At 55.7% G+C, this 10000-nt stretch overlaps 1 protein-coding gene across 1 annotated transcript in view; it reads right to left on the bottom strand.

Moving 5' to 3' along the window:
- Nucleotides 1-10000, bottom strand: part of LOC129694575 (copper chaperone for superoxide dismutase-like) — a gene marked incomplete at its 3' end in the record, with an annotated part of 14117 nt that overhangs the window by 1309 nt on the left and 2808 nt on the right. Inside the window, exons 2-6 of the mRNA XM_055631304.1 lie at nt 7942-8014; nt 5797-5934; nt 4907-5096; nt 3266-3326; nt 1510-1587 (exon numbers count right to left, since the gene is read on the bottom strand). Coding sequence (XP_055487279.1) covers nt 1510-1587; nt 3266-3326; nt 4907-5096; nt 5797-5934; nt 7942-8014 — 540 coding nt within the window. The remainder of the gene's footprint in view (nt 1-1509; nt 1588-3265; nt 3327-4906; nt 5097-5796; nt 5935-7941; nt 8015-10000) is intronic.

Genomic DNA, 10000 nt, shown 5'->3' with positions numbered 1-10000 from the left:
CGATATATTAAGCATTGAGTATAGAAGCTGGGATGTAATGTTAAAATTGTACAAGGCATTGGTGAGACCAAATCTGGAGTATGGTGTACAATTTTGGTCGCCCAATTATAGGAAGGATGTCAACAAAATAGAGAGAGTACAGAGGAGATTTACTAGAATGTTGCCTGGGTTTCAACAACTAAGTTACAGAGATAGGTTGAATAAGTTAGGTCTTTATTCTCTGGAGCGCAGAAGGTTAAGGGGGGACTTGATAGAGGTCTTTAAAATGATGAGAGGGATAGACAGAGTTGGTGTGGACAAGCTTTTCCCTTTGAGAATAGGGAAGATTCAAACAAGAGGACATGACTTCAGAATTAAGGGACAGAAGTTTAGGGGTAACATGAGGGGGAACTTCTTTACTCAGAGAGTGGTAGCGGTGTGGAATGAGCTTCCAGTGGAAGTGGTGGAGGCAGGTTCGTTGGTATCATTTAAAAATAAATTGGATAGGCATATGGATGAGAAGGGAATGGAGGGTTATGGTATGAGTGCAGGCAGGTGGGACTAAGGGGAAAAAAAAATTTGTGTCGGCACGGACTTGTAGGGCCGAGATGGCCTGTTTCCGTGCTGTAATTGTTATATGGTTATATGGTTATATCTCCTGCTGGCCAGCGACCATAACGTCTGCTGGCACCCGCATCTCTCCTCAAAGACGCCCTTTGAAAACAGCCGCACTGCTGATTTCTGAGCCGCTTGAGTTGGAGGACCACGTCTCCCGTGGGGGTAGGGAGGTTTTTGTCAGTCTCCCTATCCGCTTCCACGACCTGCAACCTCCGGGGACCGCACGGAAACCTTGGGTGGGGCACAGAGTCTCCAGAGGTTTCCGTTCAGGTTTCCCAAGTGGGACAGTGGCATCTCTCTAGAATTTAGAAGATTGAGGGGGGGATCTTATAGAAACTTACAAAATTCTTAAGGGGTTGGACAGGCTAGATGCAGGAAGATTGTTCCCGATGTTGGGGAAGTCCAGGACAAGGGGTCACAGCTTAAGGATAAAGGGGAAATCCTTTAAAACCGAGATGAGAAGAACTTTTTTCACGCAGAGAGTGGTGAATCTCTGGAACTTTCTGCCACAGAGGGTAGTTGAGGCCACACAGTTCATTGGCTATATTTAAGAGGGAGTTAGATGTGGCCCTTGTGGCTAAAGGGATCAGGGGGTATGGAGAGAAGGCAGGTACGGGATACTGAGTTGGATGATCAGCCATGATCATATTGAATGGCGAATGGTGCAGACTCGAAGGGCTGAATGGCCTCTACTCCTGCACCTAATTTCTATGTTTCTATGTTTCTATGTAAGTGTTCGGCACGGGCTAGAAGGGCCGAGATGGCCCGTTTCCGTGCTGTCGTTGTGATCTGGTTATACGAGGGCAATCGGTGGTGGGCCTGCATTCACGGACGCTCCGTACAGTCCGTCGCCCTAAGTTCCCCCGGCAGCCGGTGCGTGTCCCGCCAGGTTCCTGCCTCCCCGTGACTCACCTTCAGTCGATCGTTCTGCATGCGGAACGTGGCCCGGCCCAGCTCGTTGGCGAGGATGTTGCCCAGGTCACCCAAGTGCTGGAAAAGAGAAAAGAGCAGGGCCACAGGGGTGGAGGAACTATGGTGGTGGGGGGGGGGGGACACTCACGATGGTGTTGGGCAAAGATCCTACAGCAAAGCAAGACAGACCCACTCGACCAAAAAGATGTAGTACAGTCATGGGTCATTTTCGCCTCCATTTTGGTAACCGGCTTCCGTCTCCGCACCAAAGACCCCGTCGTACCGGAGCAAAGATACTAGCGCGGAGACGGAAACATCCTCGTAAAAATAAAAGCTCTTTGGTAAAAAATGTTCTCCTCATTATCAGAATTATAATTTATTAACACAAACTGTTCCCCCGCAACGTTGATTACACTGCGAGTCGGGTCGGGTCGAGTCAGGTTACTAAAATGGATGAAACAAAGGCTCCGTTGCGTACTACACGTCAGCCATTTGCATTTAGCAGGTGTGGTCTATCTTGCTCCGCTGTAGGTTCTTTGGGTGTGGGGGACACGATACTGGGGGGGGCGGATGGTGAAGGGACACACAATGGAGGGGGGGAGGGGAAGGAGGTGGGAGGACGGCAGAGTTTGTGTGTGTGGGGGGGGGGGGGGGGCTGAGGACAAGAGGCACCACTTCAATCCCCCAGGACCCCACATATCCCACCCAGCCTCAGGGGACAGAGGTGGGGGGGGAAGGGGGAAGGGATGGGGGGGGGGAGTGAGGGGAACAAGCGAGTGATGGTCGGGGGAAGGTTGGTGGTGGTGAGGGGGGGGGGGGGGGGGTGAGGGGAGGGTTCCCGGGAGCGAGGGGAGGGCAAGAGGGGGGCAAAGTGGCCCTGACGTCAAAGCCTTCGAAAGGGGGCAGTGAGGTGGTGAACAGGAGAGGGGACTGGTCCACAAAGGGACCCAGGAGGTGGTGGGGTGGGGGGGGGCCCACAGGGGGACGGGTTAAGACGGCAATAGTTTTCAGCACGGTACGGTTTGCCCCGGGTGCAGAGCGTACACACTCACAGACACACACACACACACACACACACACACACAGACACATTCACACACGCACACACACACACACACGCACACACACACACACACACACACACACACAGACACACACACACACGCACACACGCACACACACACACACACACACACGCACACACACACAGACACACTCACACACACACTCACACAGACACACACACACGCACACACACACACGCACACACACACACGCACACACACACAGACACACTCACACACACACACACTCACACACAGACACACACACACACACACACACACACAGACACACACACACACACACACACACACACACACACAGACACACACACACACACACACACACACAGGCACACACACACACACTCACACACACACACACACACACACTCACACACACACACACACTCCACTCCACACACACACACTCACACACCACACCCACTCTCACACACCACACACACTCACACACACACACACACACACACACACACACACACTCACTAACATACCCACTGACACAGACACACACACACCCACACACCACACACACACACACACACTCACTCCACACACACACACACACACACACACACACACACACACACACACACACACACACACACACACACACACACACACACAAACACACACACACACACACACTCACCCAGTGCCCTGGGCTCACTCACCCTCTCCTTGTCCACTGGCCCACCGTGTTTTTTCTTGCCTGGGTTGTAGTGGCCACCACAGCTGGGGGAGGGGGAAGGGGAGAGGGGGGGAGAGGGGGTGAGTGGGTGGGCTCCATGCCAGCGCGAATCCCGCCCTCTACTCTACCCCTCCCACACAGAAAGGCCATTCGGCCCTTCAAACCCAGCACTGCCATTCAATGTGATCATGGCAGTACATTGTCTCTGTACTGTACACTGACAATGACAATTAAAATTGAATCTGAATCTGAATCCACTATCAGTACCCTGTTTCCTGCTTTTTCTCCCCATATCCCTTGATCCCGTCAGCCCCAAGAGCTAATGTAAGAATGGTCTGAAGAAGGGTCTCGACCCGAAACATCGCCAATTACTTCTCTCCCAGAGATGCTGCCTCACAGCATTTTGTGCCAACCTTAGCCCTAAGAGCGAAATCTAATTCTCTCTTGAAAACATCCAGTGAATTGGCCTCCACTGCCCTTCTGTGGCAGAGAATTCCACAGATTCACAACTCTCTGGGTGAAAAAGTGTTTCCTCATCTATCCCTTCCCCTTATTCTTAAACTGTGTGTGTGGCCCCTGGTTCTGGACTCCCCCAACATCGGGAGCATTTTTCCTGCATCTGGCCTGTCCAATCCCTTACGAATTTTATACGTTTCTACAAGATGCCCCTCTCATCCTTCTAAACTCCAATTAATATAAATAAGCCCAGTTGCTCCATGCTTTCAGCATATGACAGTCCCCGCCATCCCGGGAATTAACCTTGTAAACCTACGCTGCACTCCCTCAATAGCAAGAATGTCCTTCATAGAAACATAGAAAATAGGTTGGGAGAATGGTTGGGGGAGGGGTTGGGGGAGGGGGGGGAACTGGTTGGGAGATGGGTTGGGGGAGGGGGTCGGGGAAGGGGGGGGGGATGGGATTGGGGAGAGGGGGGGGGGGGGGGAGGGGGGGAGGGGGAGTTGAGGGATGGGTTGAGGTTGGGGGGGGGGGAGTTGGGGGAGAACACGGGGAGGTGGGGGGGGGGGGAGTAGTTGGGGTTGGGGGACAGGAACGGGGCAGTGGAGGGGGGAGGGGGGGTTTGGGGGAGTTGGGGGAGGGGGAGGGGTTGGGGTTGGGGGAGTTGGGGAGGGGGGAGAGGTACGGGGTTGGGGACGGGATGAGGTTGGGGACAGGGACGGGGCAGTGGAGTGGGAGGGGGAGGGGGTTGGGGGAGATGGAGGGGGAGGGGGGTGGGGGGGAGTTGGGGTTGGGGACGGGAGTAGTAGTTGGGGTTGGGGACGGGGCAGTGGAGGGGGAGGGGGTTGGGGGGAGGGGGTTGGGGTTGGGGGGAGATGGAGGGGGGGGGAGGGGGTTGAGGGAGGGGGAGAGGTATGGTTGGGGGATAGGATGAGGTTGGGGGTTGGGGAACAAGGACGGGGGCAGTGGAGGGGGAGGGGGAGGGGTGGGGGAGGGGGGGGGGGAGGGGGAGAGGTACGGGTTGGGGATAGGATGAGGTTGGGGGTTGGGGACAGGGACGGGGCAGTGGAGGGGGAGGGGGGGGGGGGGAGTTGGAGGGGGGGAGGGGGGTTGGGGTTGGGGGAGGGGGGGGGGGAGGTGTACGGGTTGGTGTGGGCGCTCCCCGTACCTGTGGCAGGAGTCGGTCAGGTCTCCCAAAAAGAGGCACGGCGCATGCACGTGCAGCCCGTGACGGCCGGGACTCAGCCCGTCCACCGTGCCCTCGATGATGCATTGCTGCTCCGACAGCTGCAGGAAGCGCACGGCGCCGCTCACCCCACGCTCCGGCCCCAGCATCGCAACCGCTGCACCCAGGTCCCCTGCAGAGAGAGAGCGCAGAGTGAGGGCTCACACACACGCTCACACACACACGCTCACACGCACACACTCATGCGCACGCACACACACACACGCACGCACACACACACACACACACACATACGCACACGCACGCACACACACACACCCGCGCTCGCACACCCACACACACACACGCACACACACACACACACCCACGCACACACACACACTCACACACTTACACACACACACACCCACATACACACACACGCGCGCACGCACACACGCACGCATTCACGCACACTCACACACACATCCGCACATGCACACCCACACGCACGCACGCACACACGCACTCACACACACACACACACTTACCCACATACACACCCACATACACACGCTTGCGCACACACGCACACACTCACGCACACACACTCACACACATCCGCACATGCACACCCACACACACGCACGCACACACACGCACTCACACACACACACACACACACACACACACACACACACACACACACACACACACACACACACACACACACACACACACACACACACACACACACACACACACACACGCACGCACACATACACACACACAAACACACACACACGCACACGCACACACGCACACACGCACACACACACACACACAGTAAACTCAGTCACCACCAGTAGTGCGTGGGGAGAGTGGACACTCACGTAGTGAGCTGGGCCCCATGCCCCTGAGCAGGACCCGCCTGCCTGTGCCCTCGATCAGTGCCTGGACCTCCCCGGAGGTCAGCGTGGTGTCCACCACGACCTGCTCCTGCTGCACGTCGATCTGCACCGAGTCAATTCCTGCCGGGAGAGAGAGAGGGAGCGTCAGCGGGGGGGCACGGGAAGCTTCAGCGTCGATTGCTGTCACGTGTAGCGACGTGGAGTGGAAAACCTTCGCCGCGAGTTGTCCAGTCAGCGGAAAGACGACAAGCGATAACAATGGTGCCGTCCACATCGTACAGAGATACACCTCCCTACCATCGAGGGGATCTATCGCAGTCGCTGCCTCAAAAAGGCTGGCAGCATCATCAAGGACCCACACACCATCCTGGCCACACACTCATCTTCCCGCTACCTTCAGGTAGAAGGTACAGGAGCCTGAAGACTGCAACGTCCAGGTTCAGGAATAGTTACTTCCCCACAGCCATCAGACTATTAAACTCAACTCAAACATTAATAGCCCATTGCACTCTATCTATCTGTTTATTTATGTGTGTGTGTATATATATATTCATTGGTATATGGACACACTGATCTGTTCTGTAGTCAATGCCTACTATGTTCTGTTGTGCTGAAGCAAAGCAAGAATCTCATTGTCCTATACAGGGACACATGCCAATAAACTCTCTTGAATCTTGATGAAGGGAATAACGTTTAGCGTTAAGTAGAAGAGTAATATGTGCTGTACAATATACGATAAAAAATTTTCACTCAGAGAGCTGAGAGTCTGTGGAATTCTCTGCCTCAGAGGGCGGTGGAGGCCGGTTCTCTGGATACTTTCAAGAGAGAGCTAGACAGGGCTCTTAAAAATAGCGGAGTCAGGGGAGAAGGCAGGAACGGGGAACTGATTGGGGATGATCAGCCACGATCACATTGTATGGCGGTGCTGGCTCGAAGGGCCGAATGGCCTCTACTCCTGCACCTATTGTCTATTATTTATCTTGGTCTGGAAACAGTGGTGCAGCGGGTAGAGCTGCTGCCTCACGGCGCCGGAGACCCGGGTTCGATCCCGACTACGGGCGCTGTCTGTACGGAGTTTGCACGTTCTCTCCCCGTGACCTGCGTGGGTTTTCTCCGGGTGCTCCAGTTTCCTCCCACACGCCAGAGGCGAGCACTAAACTAGGAAAAAAACAGTGCGGGAAGAAAGCCAAAAATCTGGGGTGAACACAGGGGGACAGGCGACATCTCTGGAGATAGAGGAACAGATGACGGTTTTGGGTCGAGACCCTTCTTCAGGCTAAGAGCCGGCCTCTCTAGAATTTAGGAGATTGAGAGGGGATCTTATAGAAACTTACAAAATTCTTAAGGGGTTGGACAGGCTAGATGCAGGAAGATTGTTCCCGATGTTAGGGAAGTCCAGGACAAGGGGTCACAGCTTAAGGATAAGGGGGAAATCCTTTAAAACCGAGATGAGAAGAACTTTTTTCACACAGGGAGTGGTGAATCTCTGGAACTCTCTGCCACAGAGGGTAGTTGAGGCCACAGTTCATTGGCTATATTTAAGAGGGAGTTAGATGTGGCCCTTGTGGCCAAGGGGATCAGGGGGTATGGAGAGAAGGCAGGTACGGGATACTGAGTTGGATGATCAGCCATGATCATATTGAATGGCGGTGCAGGCTCGAAGGGCTGAATGGCCTCTACTCCTGCACCTAATTTTTATGTTTCTTATCTGAGCAAGGGTCTCGACCTGAAACGTCACCCATCCACGTTCTCCACAGATGTTCCCGCTGTCTGACCCACACACAGAGTTATTCCAGCACTTTGTGTCTTTGGTAAACCAGCATCTGCAGTTCCTTGTGCTTCCTGCATCAACCTCACACCTGGCCAACAAAACCAGGGTGGACTGACCTCACTTTGACCACCTGTTGAGGTGTCCTGTATGTTCTGACAGTCCCAGCTCCTGCTTTAAGCCTCTGCGCCCCCTTGTGCTGAAACATTCTTCCCCTCTCTCTGATTTAAGGGGATTTAAAGAACTCAAAACGAGAGTCAGGTCCACCTCAGTCCGGTCCGGATATGATTGATGATCCAAAACACGTTTTGTGAACAGCCCTGGTGCAACCGCGTCTTGTGTCCCCGGACGTCACATACCATTGACTCCCTGCAGGGCGTTCCGGACAGCTTTGGCACAACTCTCACAGGTCATCTGCACCGCAAACTCCAGCTGAAAAACATAGAAACATAGACAATAGGTGCAGGAGTAGAGGCCATTCGGCCCTTCGAGCCTGCACCGCCATTCAATATGATCATGGCTGATCATCCAACTCAGTATCCTATCCCTGCCTTCTCTCCATACCCCCTGATCCCTTTAGCCACAAGGGCCACATCTAACTCCCTCTTAAATATAGCCAATGAACTGTGTGGCCTCAACTACCCTCTGTGGCAGAGAATTCCACAGATTCACCACTCTCTGTGTGTGAAAAAAAAAGTTTTTCTCATCTCGGTCCTAAAAGGCTTCCCCCTTATCCTTAAACTGTGTGTGTGGCCCCTGGTTCTGGACTTCCCCAACATCGGGACCATGTTTCTTGCCTCTTGCGTATCCAAACCCTTAACAATCTTATATGTTTCAATGAGATCCCCTCTCATCCTTCTAAACTCCAGAGTGTACAAGCCCACAGCCGCTCCATTCTCTCAGCGTATGACAGTCCCGCCATCCCATGAATTGACCTTGTAAAGGGCCTGAGGGAGGGGGGGGGGGGGGGGGGCAGTTGAAAGGAGAGGGGTGGGGGGGGGGGGGGGGGGGGGGGGAGGGGGCTGCAGAGAGGTGCCTGGACTGCGCTGCCAGTAGATATGACAAGAACTTTGACGGAGCATTTCAACAGGTGTACGTAGCATGTTTGGCCCAGATATTGGGCCGAAGGGCCTGTTTCCACACCCTGTGCCCTTTTGGACTTTGATATTTTCACCCAAAGCTGGAATGCGGCTCGGTTCCGATGTTTGGTTAGTTATCTGACGGCAACAATTGACTTGTTTCTCCCTGAGGGTGGGGCCAGTCACACCGTGACTCAGCAAAAACTCTGCACCAGGGAGGGAGGGAGGGAGGGGGAAGAAAGGGAGGGGGGGGAGAAGGGAGGGGGGGGGGAGAGGAAGGGGGGGAGAGAAGGGAGGGGGGGAAGAAGGGAGGGGGGGAGAAGGGAGGGGGGGGAGAGAAGGGAGGGGGGGAGAGAAGAAGGGAGGGGGGAGAGAGGGAGAGGGGGGGGGGAGAGAGGGGGAGGGGAGGGAAGGAGGGGGGGTGAGAAGGGAGGGGGGGGGGAAGGGAGGGGGGGGGGGAGAGAGGGAGGGGGGAGAAGGGAGGGGGAGAGAGAGGGAGGGGGGGGAGAAGGGAGGGGGGGGGGGAGGGGGAGAGGGGGGAGGAGGGGGGAGGGGGGGAGAGGGGGGGGGGGGAGAAGAAGGGAAGGGGGGTGAAAGGGGGGTGGAAGGGGGAGAGGGGAGAGAAGGGAGGGGGGGAGAAGGGAGGGGGGGAGAAGGGAGGGGGGGAGGAAGGGAGGGGGTGAGAAGGGAGGGGGAGATAAGGGAGGGGGAGAGAAGGGGAGGGGGGAGAGAATTCCACACCAGCTGGGGGCGAGGAGAAGGGGAGGGGGAGAGAAGGGAGGGGGAGAGAAGGGAGGGGGGAGAGAAGGGAGGGGGGGAGAAGGGAGGGGGGTGAGAAGGAAGGGGGGTGAAGGAAGGGGGGTGTGAAGGGAGGGGGTGTGAAGGGAGGGGGGGGAAGAAGAAGAAGGGAGGGGGAGAGAAGGGAGGGGGAGAGAAGGGAGGGGGTGAGAAGGGAGGGGGGGGAGAAAGAGAAAAGGGGGGGAGAAGGGAGGGGGGGAGAAGGGAGGGGGAGAGAGAAGGGAGGGGGAGAGAAGGGAGGGGGGATGAAGGGGGGGAGAAAGGGAGGGGGTGAAGGGAGGGGGGTGAGAAGGGAGGGGGGGGGGAGAAGGGAGGGGGGGAGAAGGAAGGGGGAGAGAAGAGGAGGGGGTGAGAGAGAAGGGAGGGGGAGATAAGGGAGGGGGGAGATAAGATAAGGGGGGGGGGGAAGGAAGGGAGGAGGAGAGAAGGGGGGGGGAGAGAAACCATATAACAATTACAGCACGGAAACAGGCCATCTCGACCCTTCTAGTCCGTGCCGAACACATAATCTCCCCTAGTCCTATACCTGCGCTCAGACCAT

Source organism: Leucoraja erinacea, unplaced genomic scaffold (genome assembly GCF_028641065.1).
Source record: "Leucoraja erinacea ecotype New England unplaced genomic scaffold, Leri_hhj_1 Leri_712S, whole genome shotgun sequence".
Lineage (NCBI taxonomy): Eukaryota > Metazoa > Chordata > Chondrichthyes > Rajiformes > Rajidae > Leucoraja > Leucoraja erinaceus.
This window is presented reverse-complemented; position numbering and strand designations above follow the sequence as displayed.